The sequence below is a fragment of the Scatophagus argus genome, chromosome 4, assembly GCF_020382885.2.
Source record: "Scatophagus argus isolate fScaArg1 chromosome 4, fScaArg1.pri, whole genome shotgun sequence".
NCBI lineage: Eukaryota > Metazoa > Chordata > Actinopteri > Scatophagidae > Scatophagus > Scatophagus argus.
Window position 1 is genome coordinate 14577044 of NC_058496.1, and position 20220 is coordinate 14597263.

The 20220-nt window shown below is 41.0% G+C and overlaps 3 protein-coding genes across 5 annotated transcripts; 2 read left to right on the top strand and 1 right to left on the bottom strand.

The window, feature by feature from the left end:
* Nucleotides 1-43: 43 nt before the first annotated feature.
* LOC124057286 (cyclin-O) lies at nt 44-2317 on the bottom strand. Its single transcript, XM_046385349.1, has 3 exons — nt 1921-2317; nt 1076-1261; nt 44-999 (listed from the first exon to the last, which is right to left on the bottom strand). Exons 1-3 carry the CDS (start codon nt 2272-2274, stop codon nt 403-405), a joined length of 1137 nt encoding a protein of 378 aa, XP_046241305.1. The 5' UTR covers nt 2275-2317; the 3' UTR covers nt 44-402.
* A 699-nt stretch (nt 2318-3016) lies between these two features.
* tut7 (terminal uridylyl transferase 7) lies at nt 3017-15656 on the top strand. Of its 3 annotated transcripts, none has more exons than XM_046385345.1 (29): nt 3017-3174; nt 4159-4600; nt 4883-5031; nt 5315-5431; nt 5543-5720; nt 5904-5992; nt 6345-6396; nt 6527-6596; nt 6848-6974; nt 7059-7178; nt 7296-7433; nt 7646-7823; nt 8221-8912; nt 9094-9244; nt 9872-9958; nt 10138-10238; nt 10497-10554; nt 10861-10964; nt 11072-11161; nt 11275-11388; nt 11665-11742; nt 11843-12020; nt 12342-12389; nt 12503-12594; nt 12684-12799; nt 12903-13102; nt 13281-13354; nt 13480-13546; nt 13997-15656. In XM_046385345.1, exons 2-29 carry the CDS (start codon nt 4177-4179, stop codon nt 14053-14055), a joined length of 3951 nt encoding a protein of 1316 aa, XP_046241301.1. In that variant the 5' UTR covers nt 3017-3174; nt 4159-4176; the 3' UTR covers nt 14056-15656. The 3 variants fall into 3 exon arrangements, with proteins under 3 accessions (XP_046241301.1, XP_046241304.1, XP_046241302.1); XM_046385346.1 differs by lacking the exon at nt 3017-3174 and adding an exon at nt 3351-3605; XM_046385348.1 differs by lacking the exon at nt 13997-15656 and having other exon boundaries at nt 13480-13554.
* A 568-nt stretch (nt 15657-16224) lies between these two features.
* isca1 (iron-sulfur cluster assembly 1) lies at nt 16225-19687 on the top strand. The gene is made up of 4 exons (XM_046385352.1): nt 16225-16379; nt 17965-18018; nt 18263-18368; nt 18611-19687. The coding sequence occupies exons 1-4, from the start codon at nt 16299-16301 to the stop codon at nt 18757-18759; spliced, it is 390 nt and encodes a 129-aa protein (XP_046241308.1). The 5' UTR covers nt 16225-16298; the 3' UTR covers nt 18760-19687.
* The last annotated feature ends 533 nt before the right edge of the window (nt 19688-20220 follow it).

A 20220-nucleotide genomic window follows, 5' to 3' on the forward strand; every position in this document is an offset into this window, starting at 1 on the left:
CCAATCAGAGACCAAGACAAATTCATTTTACTGATCTTTTATTTCATAATGAACAAAAATCAATCAACCACAGCACATTTTTTAAAATCCTTCCTTAAAGAGGTTGCAACAGTAACAGAACTCATAAAGATGCAGCAAGTCAGTGCATATACAGTAAATCATGACCTTCATTTAGAATTAATTAAAATAAACAGAATATATTAATATACTTCATTGATAAACAATAGCCTTCTATTAATAAATATAACGACTATGCTAAGTTGTAAAACATTCAGTGGCTGCAATCAACAGATTGTCTATGAGGTATACATCGGTCTGCATAAACACCAGGTTTTACTTCTGAACATGACCTTAAAATAACCACAAGAATATAAACCACAAAGAGGAAGGGAATCAGCCATGTCACATGGAAGACAGTGCTTCCAATGTCTCCTGGTTTAACGACACCAGCAGCTTCAGGTTGTCTTTGCATTCCTGAGCCAGAGTGTGGCTGTGGCTCCCTTGACTCGCAGACAGGAAGTGGCCTTTGAGAGCCTGAGAGTTGCCCTCAGAAAGCTCAGCTCTGCATAGTTCATCCTCAAAACTGCTCCACCGGTCTGACTGAATGGTTGTATGCTCGACAAGCCCTTGTTCAGTTTTCAGTAAGTCACTGGCAAGCCTCAGCGCACAGCTCGCAGTCAGAGATGGCGGGTACTTGTTGAACGCATAGTCCGCCAGACTCAACTCGCACACCTTTTGTGCAAGGTTACAGTACGTCCGGGATGTTTTTGTGTCTGGATTCCTTCTTTCAAACCTGTCACCTCCTGTGTTCTCAGACACAAACTGGGCAGCCTCAATGCAGTTGATGTAATAGTCCAGGAAGAAGGCCAGGGTGGGTGCAGTGAGGCGGTAGTTGAGACGGAGGAGGATGAGACACTCCAGGTTGCAGAGCTGCTCCTTAGTGAAGGCATTACAGCAGAAAGACAAGAGGTGGCTGATCCGCGGTGAGCACACCTCCACCTGGGTGGACACAGAGAAAACTAGTGAGGTATATTGAATGAAATCCAAAAGCCTGCCTGTTCAAGCAAAGACGCACCTGTTTGCTGGCTAGGAGGAGGGCAGTGACACCCAGTAGCTGGAAGCAGTCAGCTGCCACCGGCGTGGATGCCAGGAACCTGTCCATGATGTTCACAGCCAGGCAGCAGCATTCAAAGGACAGGCGCAAATGTTTGTGTACTGGGATGAGCCAGCTGACGAGCGTACAACGTGCCTCTGCAGTCAGCTGCAAGTAAAGCAGAATTCAACAGCGTGAGCAGCATATTTAATAGGCAAGATGAAAAAAGGAGGATTTTTGTGGCTTAGATGTGATCTGTGCTCTGTAAGTGCATAAAGTTATAAAACCATTTCTGTAGCCCGCTATTGCACCTTCATAAGTTGGTCTTCACAATGTCATTGATCCGCCAAATGCATTCAGCCACTACTCATGTGTTTCTTCCACAATGGTAGGAGTTTTGTGTCACTTTCAGAAAACTCAGAGCATAGATGTATTGAGAAACAGATGGTGCAAATGATATGATTTCAGTTGAAATAATGGTAGGCTACCACAACAATAAATTATAAAACACTGCAGTGCATTGAAGAATTTACCTATTCTGAAATATTGGCTTTTCTTCACCAAAAGGCAAATGTCATCAGTTGAGAAGAAGGAACACATTAGTTTAGAGGACAAGATAATATTTTGGATTGCAGATGTTTCATGTTTCCACCTGATGATTGAAGATGCAAATGTGAAAAGTAGGCCAGGCTAAATTTTTGGCATACAAGTAGCCTAACTCATCCAAGCTTACAAAAGCGACACACATTTTTGGTTTGGTTTACATTGAGTGACTGGTTATATTTCACCTATTGATACATCACTGTATAACTTGTCTTATAGCCTACTTGTGGCTGGCGAGCCAAGCTTCTGCAGGGTTGAAACTGCGCTTCTTTCTCCCTCTGGATCCTGTAACCGATGTCACCATACTGGAGGTACCAGGTGGACAGCTGCCCTGCAGGAGGCTCTTCTGCACGGAGCGGGGACACATCTCTCCGAGGCGGGGATGAAATCGGGGAGGATCCCAAGTCTTCCTCGAAACCGGAGTCACTCAACTTGGACATGAGCGTCTGCTTTCTGTGCCGGGCAGTCTGCCGCTGCTGGATCGGTGTGAGCGCGTCCGGTGGAGGAGATGCACCGTTTGTCCGCCTCCGTTTGTAAATAGTCTCGGAGCCGCACTCACCGTTCACAAGGGACACCATCTCTTCACACGTCGGGGCAGCAATCCAATGGCTGTGTACTAGGTCTTACACAGCAGCCGTCTGACGCTGATGAGAGGAGCTCCGTCTGGTGACGTCAATTTTCCCGGGGTCTTCCCCGCTCGTGCGGCGCACCTTTCTCCCCTCGCCCTGGCAACCGACGCTAAACAATCTCTGATCCCACGTAGGGCTTAATTACCCAAAACCTTGAACCATATGTTAAAGCACCTTTTCAGTCTTCAGGCCTATTCATGGACCAAAATGAAGAAACAACTCCTTAAAAAGCGTTTTCACTGGTTAAATGTTTTACTGGAAACATGCATTTCACGTGTGCTTGGCATTGTATAAATCAGTTAATGAAATGAAAATTGCTCTTTCACTTGCGACATTGCGTCTAAAATGGCTTTCTGTTTTCACACATTTCCCGCATTTGACAAATGTAGGACATTTTATAAATTTGAAGTTGTGTTGAAGTTGCACATGTGATGAAGGAATATATACGTCTCGATGTAGTATGACATTTGAAACTGCGGTGATGGGTGAACACTGGGGTTATGTCATTGTTTGTTCGTGAGATGCTGCTGCTTTTTTATGTTTATTTCCTTCTCTATGTATTGTTTCTTTCCCAACTGACTCGAATTTCCGCGTGGATGTTTCACTTCATAACAATATAATAATAATAATTACTGTTTGGCGATTTTGTCTAATATTAAAAATCGTAGAAACAGTCCTGCTTTTTGCGGTGGGCGGAACTTTAACGCTGACGACTACAAAACAGCCTACGGCGTTACCAACAGATCCACGGCCTGTACGTCACCTCTCAAACTCCTGTGCAGCAACAGCGATCATGCCTAGTCAGACCTGATCAAGACTTCAAGTATGCCCTCTGTATACGTACATAAGGTATTTAAATGACTTCACAATTGTTTATGGATAACTATCTCCGGCATTTTATTGGTGGCTGTGTTTGCTGCAGCTGCAGGTTGAACGACTCAGCAGAAACTACAAAATAAACAGTAACGTTAGCTGTTGCTAGCGTTAGCACAGTAGTTAGCTGATATGTGTAGCGTTAAGCTAACTGAAACGTTATCTGAGCTGTTGTTTGGTGGCAGTTTGTCTAACATAAAACTTTGTGACTAACTCTCATTTGCGGACGGTGTCTTGCGTACATGTGTGATAAAGTTAACTGCCGTTAACGTGAGGAAGAGGGAGAGCTAATTTGAAGTTAAAGCCAAATCAGACCACTGTAGCTGTAAGCTAGCTTACGCTAACACCATGCCAAAACAAGCTCCCCAAGTCAACTAGATGAGTGGGCTAACGTTACAGTTATCCAGGTAACTTGAGTCATTGGTTAACCTTCTGTTGATGTTATATTTGTGCGCCTATAGTCACCGTCATTAACACAACAGTGATGTTATATTAAATATTAAATCTAGGTGTGGTAACACGGTAGTCACCAATGTTAACGCTGGTTAACGGGGATCAGATTTTTAGCTGATAACTGTTGGGAGTCATAGCCAGTAAAACTCGGTTAACGGTTAACTGGCGTTTGAAGTTTCACAACTATGACAAACGAGACAAAAGTGTCACGTTTATCGCCAGCTAACAATTCAACAGGCGCTTATTCATATTGTTTTTTATTCAGCTGCAAAGCTCTTCAACAACCTGGTCCGAATTGCATGATTAATTGTAAAGGTGAAACAAATGAAGCCGGCAGTGGAACACAAAGGCAGTTATAGCCTGATGCTTGTAAAAATAAAGGAGCCAAAAGACATCTGCTAACTTTAAAAATTTGGCAGGTGATCCTTTTGCCATACGGTTTGTGCCTAGGGTGTTTTGAATTACATTTGGACTGTCTTCTTACTGACTAAACCTTTCATCCTGCAGTTTTAGCATAAGTGATCCATGGAAAACTTGGGCAGACCCAAACGGGCTAGACATGGTGACTGGGAGAGGGAAGCAGCTGCAGACAAGGTGGAAAACTGGAGGATCCAGGATCAGGGTCGAGGACAACACTTCAGATCTGAGGGAGGTCAGCAGGGTAAGAGCCAGGGTGGGCTCTACCGGGCCAGTCCCAAGAAGGGAGGACTAGGTCCTATGAGCTACTCCCCTGGTGGATTCAGAGGTGGTCACAGCCCCTTGCAGAGGGATGATTTCCGGTGGTTCTCAGGTCCTGAGAACAGTGGTGGGAGTCGAGACGATAACTGGAGAGGGCGCTCACAACAGCAACCGCAGCAGCACTGGAGGAGGAATTCACAGGGAGAAGGTGCCGAGGAGTACAGGGAGCAGGGCAGGAGCGAGGCAAATGATGGCAGTGCTCATAAATCGGGTGAGAATTTGGAAGTCAGACTTAATCGCTCTGAGGTTTATCCCCACCAAATAAATTAAAAAAAATTAAAAGCCAGGCAACAATCTCAATGGACACCTTTTAAAAATAGGATGCACTTAGCACTCCTGCAGCTCCTATACTGATGTACTGTATATTAAAATTAACCTTTAGTCAGACTATAAGGGATGGCTCATCCACAACTTGTACACTTACTATATATATTGTATCTCTGTGAAAATAAAGTCAACATATTTTTGACACAAGCATTTCCTCTTTGCAAAGGGCGAAAACGGAGAAACAGAAACAAGAAGAAAGCTTTTGCTGAGGAGAACAGGGGCCTTGAAGAGTCCACACTCTCAGCCAAAGACATGCGCAGCTTAAGACTGGCAGAGAGGCGTCTTAACAAAGATGAGATCTACTGTCTGAAGAAGGTACAGGCCATCAGTGTGGTAGCCCAGATATAGAGTTATAATGTTCCCACTGTTTTCTGATGTTTTATAGACCAAATGAGTAATCAGTTAGTTGAGCAAACAATTGTCAACAATTAATCTGTAATTAAAAAAAAAAATCACAATTTGCATCCCTCATATTGCTTTACTAATTGTTTTTTAGTGGTTAAACCTTACAAGACGCCACAGAGTTAGGCACACCTATAAAAGTATAGTTAAAATTGTCTAATGTCTGTACTTTCCTCTTTCTTTCAAATTGGTTCAGAGGTCCCACAGCAACCCCAGTGCACTTTACACGTGTGCTCTGTGTGATGTTCTCCTGGAATCTCTGTCTGATGCTAACAGGCATATCAGAGACAAACGGCACAAAAAGAAGGCTAGGGTGAGAAAAGATCTTATTATGCAAATGACCTATTGTAGCACACTGTTGCTGTGCAGTAAAAGTCATCAGTATAAACTTGATGAACTGCTGTTTGCTTGTGTGCGTTCATAGGAGAGGCAAGAGCAGGTGATGCTGATCGAGATTCTGCCTCCTGGTCCAGAGCAGATCAGTGCAGTGAGTGCTGCACTAGCAGCTGTTGTCGGGGAACATGGGCTGAATGATGAGGATGTTGTGAAGAGACAAAGTGTTGTCGCCCTCATGCAAGACCTCCTTCTGTCCGTCCTGCCTGGTGAGTCACCCAAGGACGAAATATTGGTTTGGTAACAGAGGCATAACCTAAATTTGTCCAGATACTGATATTGCTGCATTGCAGATTGACTGTTGGCGCTTATGTTTACATGTATTCAGTATTCTCCGAGTTATGTTTTAATGTTGATGTTTTAATGTCCCACTCTCCGTCTCTCATCTGTAGAGATCAGGCTCAGGCTATATGGATCATCTTGCACTAAGTTTGGATTTAAGGATTCTGATGTCAACATTGACATTCAGTATCCACCTCACGTGAGTAGCCCAGTGTGAGTTTGATGTATGAATACTGTTTTTTTTTTGTTTTTTTTGTTTTTTTGTATAACCAATTAGATAGCGTTGGGGGCAGGATACTGAGTGGTACATAAAGATAAGATGCTGCATCACGGACAATGTAGCACAACATTTAAATAAAACACTGATAAAGATAATCAGAAAAATGCTGAATATTGGACTCAGTAATCAGCCAGGCCAATAATCAGTCTGTCCCTACTTTAAATGTGATTGTTTTGTGGATGTTGTGTTTTTAGTACACACCACATTCATATGTCCTTCTTTATATCATATTTATGTTGTATGAAGGTTTTGAAATGGAATGTATTCACAGATGCATCAACCAGACGTCTTGATGTTGGTCAAGGACAACCTCTCTGTGAGCCGTGAGTCCCCTCTTATTCCTTTAACTGCCGCACATTTTTTCTTGTGAAGAAAATTCTGCCACAGGAAAGTCAGTCATGTCATACACCCTCATGGGCAATTTAAAATCAACGTATGTTGTTGTTTCCTCAGCTCTCTTTGTTGATCTGGAAGCTGATTTTCATGCCAGGGTTCCTGTGGTCATCTGCAAAGAGAAAAACAGGTGAGCATCTCCAGTAGTTACTGGGTTATTTGATTTTCATGTGAAAATCAAACTCTCTGACTTAGTGAAACTCTGAAGTAGTGATCTTTAAGATTTGCAGATTGATCATTAAGCAAGACATTATAAAACTCCAACAGTGGGTTTTTTGCACATGCAAAGTCAAAAACGTTGCTCACATCAGGGTTATATTACTACACACATAAGAGCGATAAACCCCTCATGTAGACTGAATCTTTTGTTTTCCTCATCAGTGGCCTCGTCTGCAAAGTTAGTGCAGGCAATGAAAACGCGTTCCAGACCACCTCCTATCTTTCTGCACTGTCCAATCGGGAGCCTGTCCTCCTCCCACTGGTTTTGGGCCTCAGACGCTGGGCCCAGGTATGTTTCCGTCTGAGATCCTGGCCTGTAGCTCATATTAGCCAGTAAGTTTTGTTTTTAACATATATTGTTCTTATGGCTTAGATCTGTGTGATTGACCATGCAGAGGAAGGTGGGCTGCCACCGTATGTCTTCGCCCTCATGGTTATCTACTTCTTACAGCAGCGCAAAGAGTCCCTCTTGCCTACTTACCTGAAACAAGACGTGTGTATTTCTTTTCATCTTGAGCCTGAAATCATATGTGTATACACATTTGAGGATTGGCCCTCGTAAGTTGTTTTCACTTGAAGCTAATGTGATCATCTGATCATCTGTCTTTAGATTAAGGTGTTTTCACTCAGCAGGCTGTCAGACTTCAATCTCACACATGTGGATGAGGATGGGTATTTACACTGGGCTTACACCCCGTCATCTAAAGAATCTTCACAGCCAGCAGAGGGCTCCTGTATAAAGGGAAAGGTAATCACAAAGACTCTAATGTAGGTTCTTGTCTAAGAATATTAGTTCCTTATTTTTAGGACTTTGAACCTTCTTATATCATAGGTGAAGTGTTATTATGAACATCTTGCCCATTATTGTCTTTAGTAGAGAGGCTATGCTTAACAATCTTTTAATTCTCTGTCCCAACTAGTACCTGTGAGTAAGTACTGTCCCAATGTGTTTCCTTGCAGGTACCGCTGGTTTTCCAGACTCCTCACCTGCCTGTGGAAGTTGGGCTTCTCTGGGTCGAAATGCTTCGCTTCTACTCACTGGAGTTCAACACAGCTGACAATGTGATCAGTGTGCGAACCAGTGTTGTCCTCTCCCGAGAGATGAAAGACTGGCCAAAAAAACGCATTGCTGTCGAAGGTCAGGAACTGTCTTTTAGTGTGATTTAAAAAAGAAAAAAAACGAAAAAAAACATAAATACTTTAATTCCTTGATGCTTTTGTAAGTTAAAAAAGATTACAGGGAAATTGGCCCTATGCTAATGTGCAGGTTAAAACAAACAAAGTTAATACTGTTAGTTAGTGGTATTTTAGGATTTTGTTGACAGGCTGACTTGCCCTTCAAAATTGAATGTGATCAGGGCATTCCTGCAAAAGAGAGCATTACTGAGTGAAACCTCCTTGAATAAAAGAGTGCCACCCAGCCCTAGACTTCAGTATAAGTCTTATTAGCTTTGATGAACATAATCTGCATTTCTGCTGAATACCTAAAGAAATTGAGCACTCTCACTATCATTGTTTTTTTTTCCTGTGTTCAGACCCTTTTGCCGTGAAGAGAAATGTGGCCCGCACGGTGAACAGCCAACAAATGTACGAGTACATCCTCCACTGCCTCAAAACCACATACAAGTACTTTGCACTGCCGCTCAACACGCCAGCTGCTAGTCACAAGACACGGGCACAGCGTGGACCCATTAAAGGGGCAAATGTGAAGGCTTTGAATGAAGAGATTGTATCAGATTTCAGTCAGCTTAGTTTTCAGTCACAACAAGAAAATGACCCTGACATTGTAGAAAATGGCCCAGAAGACTCTGATTGCATTATTGAGGAAGAGGAGGAAGTTGAAGAATACAGTGATTCTGATGAAGAGAGAGAGAAGGAAAAAGCGGACCTTGGTAAAAGCAGTCTCTCAGAGGATGAGGAGGATGAGGATGTAGATATTGATGTGGGCACAGGCAACAGACACCACTTGGACAGCTTCACCACCGAGGATGAGGAGATTTTCCCAGTGGATGAGATCTCAGGGGAGGAGCTTTTGTCTGATGTGGAGGGTCCAGATTTGGACACACTTGGCTCAATGGACGAGGAGGACGAGGAGGAGGGGGAGGAGGTGGATTTGGCACCTCCACTTTTAGAGGATACAGTTAAAGATGAGAGCCCAGAAAATGAAACCCAAAAACAGAGCAAACTTTCTTATGAGTTCACCAGGCAAGCTTTCACTCGAGGCAAGGTAGGTACTGCCTCATGTTTGTTTGCTTGTACAAACAATCAATGACACATTTCAAACTGAAGTGAACGTTTTAACGTTATTTGAGTTGTAGGTTACTGGAAGGGAAACTGGATAAGAAATTGTGGCGAATTAACTTCAATCTGTACATCATTTAAATTAAACCCCTCTCAATCTGTCTTAGTCACACATGGTCGTGTGCAGCTTGTGCAAGCGTGATGGACATCTGAAGAAAGACTGTCCTGAAGATTTCAAGAAAGTGCAGCTGGATCCTTTGCCCCCAATAACACCAGAGTTTCTTGGTATCCTTAACCAAGTCTGTGAGCAGTGCTACAGTGAGTATTATGAGAATGTGATAGCATAAGTATTGTGGGTCACAGGTGTTTGCTTTGACAGCAATGAAATATGATGCCTACCTTTATCTTGCTAACATCAAATTTCTATAATGGGGAAAATAATGATCTAAGTCAGTGTTGAAGGGTTAACAGGTATTACAAGTCAAATGTTTTGGGGGCCTTTGATCTAAAATTTCCACATAAGGCTAAAACAAAGACAGAGCTTCAAGACCTGCTGTCAAAGTCAGTAGAGGAAAACATAAATGTTGGAGAGAGATGAGAAAATCTTATCGAGCAGGTGATGGTTGTATTGTTTCAAGATGGAGGATGTGTACTTGGATGGGCTTGTTGGAGTTTCAAAGTTACTTGCAACTTGCAAATTAAACTTAATCACAAAGTCACTTTTTAGTCACCGTTAACTTCTCTACAGTACACTGCTGCACTGCAGTGAGGAGAATTGCATGCAGAAGACGTACTGTCTTTGAAATCTACATTATTGTGCGCACAATGTCATTATTACACATAGCATCTTATAAGTCAGACTCAAGTCGACTATTGTGGACAAATATATATCTCATTATAGTTTGGTGAAATCATGCAAATGAGGTGTATGCATTTCCTTTGCAGCTGACTTTGCCCCAGATGAACTGGAAATGAGTGTGAGAGAGCACATTCTTCAAGACCTGGAGACCTTTGTCAGACGACAGTTTGCTGGTGAAGTGAACCATCTCCTCTGCTTTTTAGCATACTTTCGTTACTTTTTGTTTCGTTTGCTCTGTTATATAATATTAATGCATTATATTGTGTTTTGCTGACTTGCCCATTAACCACTAAGCTCTTATAACGGTCCACTTTTATGATGAAACTGACAAATCATGTTTTTTAATGAACAGGAGCTCGGCTGCAGCTATTTGGATCATCCAAAAATGGCTTTGGCTTCAGACAGAGTGACCTAGACATCTGTATGGTACTGGAGGGGCAGGAGACCATAAATGTAAGTCATCTGTTTATCTTATTGTGAGGTTTATTTGCAAAGTCAGCTAAGGAGGCTTTGATTGGTTATTAAAGACATTTATGCTCTTCTTCAGTTTGGCTGCGTGATGAAAGCACAGAGCGAGAAACTTCCATGTTTTTACTTTGTTGATGGGTAGAAAGAAAAAAACATTTGTTGGTATTATGTTTTTCAGCTACAGTATTTAAGGATTAAATGAAATTCTGAGGCATTTTTATAGTAACAGTGATTTGTCCACAGGATATTGACTGCATCACTATAATCGAAAGCTTGGCGAGACTGCTGAAGAAACACCCAGGTTAGTAAGAAGCTGAGCTGCTTTTATTTATGCAACCCAAGATCACAAATTGGCCTCAACGGATTTAACAGTCTCTAGCGCCATCTATCCCACGATCCTCAGCTCAGATGAGGAAAAACTGTTCAATGACAGGTTTGAGCTGATGTTAAAACACAAAATTTTGTACCTCAGTGGCTTACAAGATGTTTATCACAGTTTGTCCTGTAACAGTTGCCTAGTGAAGTAAGCTGTAGGTTATAAATGGATAAAACACAAAACATCAGGGCATCCATTTAACTTAATTCCACATGTGCACCTTGTCACCAGGTGTGAAGAACATCTTGCCCATCACTACTGCAAAAGTACCCATCGTGAAATTCTACCATGTTCGCACCAGCCTGGAGGGAGACATTAGCCTCTACAACACTCTGGTAGGGCTCTCTCTCATTATGTTCCCCACCATTGTTTCATTTTGTCTCAGATTTGTTATTAAATAACTGATAATGTTGTGCTCTAAGACAGACCTCTTTGTTTTCAGGCCCTGCACAACACGCACCTGCTGGCTTCATATGCTGCCATTGACAGGAGAGTCAAGATCCTCTGTTATGTCATGAAGGTTTTTGCCAAAGTGAGTTGCTTTCTCAGTCACAGCTAAGGTGTTCTTGTATGTCCCCATTGTCATACATTATGATGCTGTATATCGTATTGCATTAGTGTTTCACTGTCATTGTCCCGTTACAGATGTGTGATATTGGGGATGCGTCACGCGGCAGCCTCTCGTCCTACGCCTACACCCTCATGGTGCTCTTCTTTCTCCAGCAGAGAAACCCACCAGTGATCCCTGTGCTGCAAGAGGTATAAATGACATGTTCAAACTTTAGGTTTCTTTTCATTCACACTGGAAATATTTCCATAATTTCTTTATTTTTAAATGCTTGGTTGGTGGAGCTCTAAAGATTAATTTATTACTCAAAAAAATTTCATTTTGTATTTGTTTTTTTTAGTTGTGATGTTGAATTAACTAATAATGGGTCTTAAAAATAACATTATATTCCCAAGCGTACAAATATAAGCAATTATGGTTTGTTTTGTATTGCCATGAACCTGAACGTCTTAACTTGTCTGTTGCAGATTTATGATGGAAAGAAGAAGCCAGAGGTCCTGGTTGATGGCTGGAACGTGTACTTTTTCGATGATTTAAAAGCATTAGTGAGTTTTGTAATTTTATATATATTGTAAACATTTCAGTGAATATCTCTATCACACTGTCTCTTAAAAACAAATCATCCTTGGCATCTTCCACCTGCAGCCCAGTCGCTGGCCACAGTATGGGAAGAACACCGAGACTGTGGGGGAGCTGTGGCTCGGCCTCCTGCGCTTTTACACTGAAGACTTCGACTTCAGAGAGCATGTTGTCTGCATCCGTCAGCATGACCGTCTCACCACCTTCAACAAGCAGTGGACCTCCAAGTACATTGTCATTGAAGGTCAGCTCATCAGACAAACTCATGGTCCAGACTTGTACAATGCAATGATAAACGATTGATATAAAGCACAGAAGTAAGTTTTTATTCCACTAGGTAGACGTAATGAATTGTCTTCCGATTTAAACCCATCACATGTCAAACAGCACAGGCCGCATTGATTGTTTTAGCACTTGGGGAAATCACGAATACATGCCATTGCATTAAATGCATGTCACCATTAATGATGAGTATTTATATATTGTTTTCTGAATTGAAATGACTTGTGTATAGCTGCTTGGAAATATTGTTAAGTTGTGTTGCTTTCTCTTTTTTGTATTACAGATCCATTTGACCTGAATCATAATCTCGGTGCGGGTCTCTCCAGGAAAAGTATGATTATTTCTGTCTTTTTGTCTGTTTTCTTTCTTATCAGTCTTCTGTTTCTTCTTTTCGAATGTATTTTTTTTTTGTCTTCTCACAACTTCTTTTTTGTCATCAAACAGTGACTAATTTCATCATGAAGGCTTTCATCAATGGAAGAACAGTGTTTGGCACACCAGTCAAAGCTTTCCCTCCAGTTTACCCCAGTCAGATGGTTAGTATTCACAGTCTAAACTCCACATTTGCATATCGAGGTGATATTATTTAAGCACTGTAACTGTGATTTGTCCTCTTCTGTCACAGGAGTATTTCTTTGATCCCGAAGTTCTCACCGAGGGAGAGGTGGCTCCCAATGACCGCTGCTGCCGCATCTGCGGCAAGATCGGCCACTTCATGAAAGATTGTCCCATGCGTAAGAAGTAGGTATAATCACAAAACATGCCTGGATTTGTCACGCTGTTGACTTACAGATATATGTTTAGATACACCATGTGTATTATATTGTGGATCGGTTTGGCCCAGGTCCAAGCACAGAAAGGACTCGGAGCGAAGGCCAGAGCATCAGCGAGACAAAATGGATACAGGAGAGGACTCCAAGGATCAGGTCAGACACAAGAGTGAGCACTGGAGGAAAAGAGATGCACTGGAGATGCGCTGCTGTTATCTGTGTGGGTCAAGCGCCCACATCAAGAAGGACTGTCAGCTGTACAAAAGCCCTGCAGGTACATGTAACTTTTCAACCCTTCCAAAGTATATTTGTTGATCTCCATAGCAGAACTGGCAGTATTGTTTGTTACTTCACTTTCTATTGCATTAAAACTACAAAGTTATTATAGATTGATTTTTTAATTTAAAAAAACAGTCAGTTTCTCTGTTTTAATCTTGCATTGCATTGAACAGGTACTGTGAAGAAAGAAAACTTTTATTCCCCCTCCTCAGCCCATTTGAGGAATTTGAGAGAAAAGGAGAGGCAGGTAAGATCTCCGTTATGTGACAATCAGTGAAAAATACTTTTTTTACAATGTGTTTTACTGTAACTTTGGTCGACTACATACGCACCTGCACCTGTTACACATCTGCAACTTTTTTCCTTTTCCAGGGGTCGCCTGTACAAGAAGAGAACAAGAAAAGAAAGCAACAAAATGTGATATTAAGTCCACAAGCAGGTATGTGAATTTACTGTGCTTGTGCACTACAATAAATCTATAAAAGGATTTATTGCCTAATTGTCAGTGTCATTGCATATCTAATTTAACATTTCGTTGATTTAAAATGCACTGCATTTTAAATTGCTGCCCCAAACCTTTTTTCCCCCCACATGCCCAATCCACAACAACGTGTTTGAACATAACATGTTTATAATAATTCGTGGCCAAGATGCTCTAAACACTACAGAATAATTAGTCTTAGACAGTGTTTTTTGTCTTTTGGGTCAACTGTCTTGTTTTCGGCATGATGAAGAAAAAAAAAATGAGACCAAGAAATGTTTTCCCCAGGTTCAGGTTCATCCATCTTTCTCTGGACTCGAGAGTGCAAGTTTTTACCTTGCATAAGATGGCTGGTGTAAATGTATATTTTGGGCTAAATTTTGACGGTTGTATTCTGGTTTATTTCAGGTAGTTTAGCCTGCCGACATTTGGGTCGCTCTGGGCACCGGAAGAGCCCAGTGGAATGAGCAACATCTGTGGCTACACAAACCACGAGGGTCTACTCTCGTCCAGGCAGACAGCAACCCAAAGTTCAGAAACTCCTAAATATGAATGGGACTCTTGGGCCAGTGGGAGCCCGTTAAAAGCCAAAGCCAGGACGCCTTGACTTGAAGCCAAATAGGGCCTTTTTATGTGTGTTATCCCCCCACCCCCTACAGCTCTCCTCCTCAGAGGAGTTTTTTAAAGCTTTCATTTTAACAAGACAAGCCATTATGCATGCACCTCATGTCTTTGTTTACCTACACTGCCAGTCAGGTTGTTTTTTTTGTTGTTTTTTTTTTAAACACAATTACATTTGAAGCAGTGCCATTGCAGATTCAGTGTGAAATCTCTCAAATTATAAAATGCAATGTTTTGTTGTTATGGGCTAACAGTAAACTGGTTCTGATGTATCTTATTTGTGGACAACATCTTATACTTATTTGTATAGGGTCAGGTAAGCTCTTGTGTTTGTAAACACTGCTACATCTGTAAGACAAATGGTCATGACGTCAGTATGTGGTCTGTCACGTCATCAAGATTGAGGCCAATTTCAAGTTAAAACAAAAGGTTATTCATTAGATATTCTTTACTTTATAATTACAAAGTTTTATAATGAATTGCCAATTTTTCTTGATATTTGACGAAGAAATTACAGTCTGGATTTGTTTCAAATTTTGAATGGCAGTGTATCTTTCATAATGGCCAGGTTCCATTTTTATATCAAATTTATTTTAAATCCTCCTTAATTTTTTTAATTTGTCTTCTGCACTGACATTTATCAGTTTATCTCTCCTTCAGCGTTGAAAGCAGCTTTACCAACAGTATCTGTGTTTGTGTGTGTCTGTGTTAAAGAAGCCACCCTGTAGGTATTTTGTCAGACTGCTGATCCACCCCTGTTTCATAGATGCATATTGCCCCACAACTGCCTTGTAAGTGTGAATAGTAGGACAGTAAAACTGTGCTTACTCTGCCAATATTGGCCTCTATCTGTCTTTACACGTTCCAGGAAGTGTTATAACTATAGTGCAAGAACATATAGTTGAGAAGGTTGGCCAAAGAGTTTAACGCTTAAACTCATGAAACTGGTAAGATTTTGGATGGAAAAAAAAATCAACTGGTCCAGCTGATTGCACACACTGCTGCAAACACTGTTCGCTTACTGTAAAACCTAAGCTACAGGTAATCCAAGTTAGCTCAGTGGAAAGACAAATGTATTTATTTGCCACAAATTCTTCATTTTGTTGTAACGGTGTCACAGATTGGTAGCTGCACTGTGAGGGCTGATGCCCTTTAATTCTGTTGCTGCTAGTTAATGTCTCAAAGGCCTGCTTACCATTCAACTTTAAATATGGACTCTGACTTTCTTGTCCTAATGTGGTTGAATTTTTATGAAAGAATTATGTTGATGTTATTGGAATCAAACTTCTCATTTTAAAGAAACTTCATTTTAAATGCCTCATTGCATTTCTTTTTGTTGGACAAAAGGTATAGTTTGTATTTAAGAAACTCCCAATCCTGCCATGCTAAGTTGGCTTGTGATCCATTTTGTGTCTCAAAGAATTCATTAAACTGAAGTCAAGTCCCAGTGTGGAATACTTCTTTTATAAAAGCCCCCCCCCCCCACCACACACACAAAACAAAAACTACTAAAAACTAAAGTAAAAAAAAATAGATGGCAAACTGTCTGTCTCTTTGTCTTTACTCGGTACATTTTTGCTATGTAATTATTTAGAAGAAACTAGATTTGCTGTGTGAGATTATTGTAACTATTATTCAATTATTCACTTATGGATGTTGCATTTTTATATGGTCAGCTATACAAGAAGACCTGTTTACACCCAAAATAATGCCAGTCAGTGAGTCCATTATTGTCACTGGATAAAATAGCCAACTGATGTGGCCGAAAGTGCCAGAAAATGCTAGTAAGCAAACGTCGAGCTTTTCAAAGTATTAAGTCCTTACAAGAGTATTCCCACAGAGGCATACGTAACATCGATTTTTCTCGATCGACATGTAGGTTATCAAGTGTCAAGACATGTAGGTTTCCACCATGACACCTCACATTTTTACATATGGTCTACTGTACAGCCTTGGTGACTTTTATCCGTGAGCTCATTGGCTATCACGCCCTTCCGCTACCAATCATTGAACTGGCTGTTTTTGTGGGGCGGTTGCCATTTTTTTTCACGCCTGCGCAGTTAAATGTTGTGATTTTAACAGTAGCAACATGTCTGCCTCCATGGTGCGAGCGACCGTCCGAGCGGTCAGCAAAAGAAAGATATTGCCTACAAGAGCCGCACTGACGTTGGTAAGTTATTAACAGTGGTTATGAACTCATGTTAACTATGTCCTCTGTATACGTTAAACCAGAAAGTTACCATCGGGGACCGCTATGTAGCGGTACTGTTACGTGATCCAAAGTTAGCTAAGCAGACGTTAACTATCTGAGGCTTGAACGATAAAAACATTTACTTTTACGGAGCTTTCCCGTAACAGTTTTCATCGCGTTGGTAATTTTTTATTAGCCGACACACACTTTAGGTCGAACATACAAGCTTGACGTTCGGTTGCAAGATTGTCTTACGGTCGTCATTTGTGATCACCCTGGGCTTAACTAAATGCTAATGTTGCTCCCAGGAAAGGTAACGTTAGCTTGCTAAGCTAAGCTGAAGCTTGACAACGTTAAATATTTTTCATCATCTTTTGTCTTATAAACCGTTCTTGTATCTTTTACCGTCTTTTGTCTTCTTGCTTTACCGTCTAATATAAATCGAGATATTATTCTTTAAAAATCTTAATTACTTGACGGTTATGTCACAAATAGCGATCGTTAACCTCATATTAAACTCATTTATTTAAAAGGTCAAAGTTAATTAAAAAAACCCCGTCATTTTCAGTCTTTAACATACATTATTTACTGTTTTTATAATAAATATCAGAAATCATTTTAATGTCTGTTTATCTAGCCGAAAAGTACTCGGCGTGATATGAATGTGAAAAGAAACTCTCGGTGTAGCAGGCTGTCGGTGCAGAGTCATGGTCTGTTGTTATGGGCGGGATGAAAATGTTTTGATGGTGAACATCAGTATGATGAGCTCCACAAACTGCTGTTGTTAGATAGTGCGTGAGTACTGTGGTCTGAGCTGATAAAGAGAGAGCGGTAAAGTGAGCCTAAAGTAGTGAGACTGATGTCACTGAAGGGCCGTGTTGCTTTCTTCTCCTGGCACGGACTAAGGACAAAGATGGGCATAAATGTTACCAAGTAATGCACTAAATATCGTATATCTTCACACCTTACCATAGTAATTACTATCACTATATTACCATTCTTTCACTTATGTAAATTGCTTATCACTTATTTAAATTGTTTATTATAGATGCATATCTCTGTTTTTTACTATCCACTTTGCTGCTGTAACAACGTGAATTTCCCCAGTGTGGGACAATAAAGGAAATCTTAATCTTAATTAACAGTATGGTAATTATCGACAGTAATGGTTATGAAACAACAGACACATTTGGGATGTACTGTACCTTTGGCATCAGCTGCACAGTTGCACACATACAGATGAACACAGCGGCTTTAAGGGATTAGAATCATGTGGCCCATGTAGTTCACCTCAGTCCCCTAAATGCCTCCACGTGATCCATCTCTTCTGCACCTACATTCGCTCAATTATAGCAGGAGCTAAAGGAGTGTAGTGTAGGTTATTTCACTGTACCAAAGGCACTTTTTAAGTGTTAGCCCTAGAAACCAAAGTGTGCCTATCTGTTGTCATTCTTCTGCTCAGTATGTTAGGAACAGTTTTGCCAAAAAATACTGCTGCTGTCTGAATTCAGTGTATGTTGTTGCCATGTGAGTAACCTTTTATCTTCTGCTGTCTTTTCTTTAGACTCCATCAGCTGTAAACAAGATCAGGTCTTTGTTGCAGAACAAGCCAGAATATGTGAGTAATTTAGAGGGCCAACGTTCACTGAAACGTTTTATGGGGCAGACAGTTCATCTCTATATGCAACTGCAGCAGGGTGTTGTTGTTTTCTTAAAGTTTCAGTACATTGGGATGTTGTCATCTAAAGAATATATGCTCTGCTGCTCTGGATTTTAAAAAGTTACCCATTGATATTGATATTAGAAAAGAGTGATTGGTAAGTGGTAAATTATACTGAAAGGTAACGTCTTGCTGTTTGTAGATCGGTTTGAAGGTCGGGGTGAGGACACGTGGCTGTAATGGACTGACTTACACATTGGATTACACCAAGGAGAAAGACAAATCTGATGAGGAAGTGTTGCAGGATGGTAAGGTTTATCATAATTTGTAGTTCTTTCCTTGCAATATGAAGACTGGACTAAGACCAAATGCATTTTTAATTTTTTGGGATTATCCACAACATGCGTTGCTTTCTGCCCTGGTAACCTTTTTGTACTACCACAAGGGGGTGCTGAAATTCACATGATCACTTAGTTCACCAAAAATGTTTTTGTGTGGCTGAAGGATGTTAATGGTTAAAACTGACAACTCTGCTGTGACTCTCCTATAGGTGTGAGGGTATTCATAGAAAAGAAGGCTCAGTTGACTCTTCTGGGAACTGAGATGGACTTTGTGGAGTCAAAGCTGTCCAGTGAATTTGTCTTCAACAATCCCAACATCAAGGGAACATGTGGCTGTGGAGAAAGCTTCAACATATGAGCATCAGGGAGTCTCTGTCCTCCCTGCACCCTTACTGCTCCAAACCCTGTCCCGCCCGCAAAGTCTGAGAGACTGAATATTGATGAGGGAGTTGGACACGAGGAAATCTCTCAGATGTGGACGTGCCTGCATTTCCTGCCACTGCTCTTCCTGAATACCACTCGTATACGCACACTCATGAAGCCCAAGTATGCTAATGCGCAGAGGAAGGCTTTAATACAGTCAGCTTAGTTAAAACTATCTCAGCATTTTGATTTTAGGGTCAGATACCTCTGAAAAAGACAGCATTTCTTCTCCTTTACTCTGCATTTAAAAAAAAAACAAACTCAAAAGCAGAGTTGTTTTTTTTTTTTAAAATTAAGTCACTGGCTAACATCTCACAACTATACGCACAATTTTTTCAGTAAGATTTCACTGTGACTTGTATGCAGGAGGAAATGGTGCAACATGATATGTTCACCAAGCTGAAAGGTGGTCAAGTTGAAGCTGATAAAGCTAAGAGGCTGAAGCACGATACAATACTTCTTCTGATTTCAGTCTGAATCTGTTCACCGTAGACATCAAGATCGACATCATCAACACTTTCAGACAGTGTGCTGTCATCCACTGTCATGTACCAGTAGTATGCAAAGGTGGAAGCATTGGAGTATCTTGAAACTGCTTTATTGGTTTGTATAAGTATATATTTATCTCTGTGTGTAAATATAAGGAATGTAAATCTCCCTTGAACCACACAAACGCACAAAAAACAAACAAAAAAAAAAAACACGCACCAAACATGTATCCTTCACATAAGAGTACATGGGTTTTATGTTGGATTCTTTTTGCTTAATCAAAGCTAAGAGTTTGTATAGACTGTGTGCTCTTAAGATTTGTAACCTGTGCAATATGTCTGTGTACATACGAAATAATAAATCCTGTAATGTGATATGGTGTGGCCATCGTTTTATGTTCTGCGGCTTGACTGTGACTGTAGGAGCACCATGATTGTGACATCATCACTGTAATGACAAACTTAGACCAGGTTGTCATGGTGACGGACGTCAGTTGTCAGAACCAGAGGGATTCTGTGTCACGGTAACATGTTGAAGTCCATGTTTCTGTAGCAGGCCAATCAGCTGTCAGCACTTGCACGTCTCTGTTGACTTGTTTGCATTCAGGCAGAAGGAGGTGCAGTCATTTTGAAAGACTGATTTTAATTCTTTATACTTATAGATTTAAACATGATCAAAGTCACAAGTGGACACTTTGCTTCGTTCTTATTAGGTCTCGGGGGCTCATGGACAATCAAAACAAGGAAGGCGATTCTGACAGCACAGAGTCTCTTGGACTTCAGGTAGAGAAACATGATTGTTGGATTGGGTCTTTCTGAGCAAACTGGTTGTTTATTTAACGGTGTGGATCTGTAGAGGACACCAAGGAGGGATACACAGACATGCCCATTGTAGTTTTTATTTTGAA

Coding starts and splice junctions, on each gene's coding strand:
- LOC124057286 (XM_046385349.1), bottom strand. CDS start 2,274: ATGGTGTCCCTTGTGAACGGTGAGTGCGGCTCCGAGACTATTTACAAA. Junction 1,262..1,920: donor GCTTGGCTCGCCAGCCACAA/GTAGGCTATAAG, acceptor CTTTACTTGCAG/CTGACTGCAGAGGCACGTTG. Junction 1,000..1,075: donor TCCTCCTAGCCAGCAAACAG/GTGCGTCTTTGC, acceptor GTGTCCACCCAG/GTGGAGGTGTGCTCACCGCG.
- tut7 (XM_046385345.1), top strand. CDS start 4,177: ATGGAAAACTTGGGCAGACCCAAACGGGCTAGACATGGTGACTGGGAG. Junction 9,959..10,137: donor TGTCAGACGACAGTTTGCTG/GTGAAGTGAACC, acceptor TTTAATGAACAG/GAGCTCGGCTGCAGCTATTT. Junction 10,239..10,496: donor AGGGGCAGGAGACCATAAAT/GTAAGTCATCTG, acceptor ATTTGTCCACAG/GATATTGACTGCATCACTAT.
- isca1 (XM_046385352.1), top strand. CDS start 16,299: ATGTCTGCCTCCATGGTGCGAGCGACCGTCCGAGCGGTCAGCAAAAGA. Junction 18,019..18,262: donor TGCAGAACAAGCCAGAATAT/GTGAGTAATTTA, acceptor TGCTGTTTGTAG/ATCGGTTTGAAGGTCGGGGT. Junction 18,369..18,610: donor TGAGGAAGTGTTGCAGGATG/GTAAGGTTTATC, acceptor ACTCTCCTATAG/GTGTGAGGGTATTCATAGAA.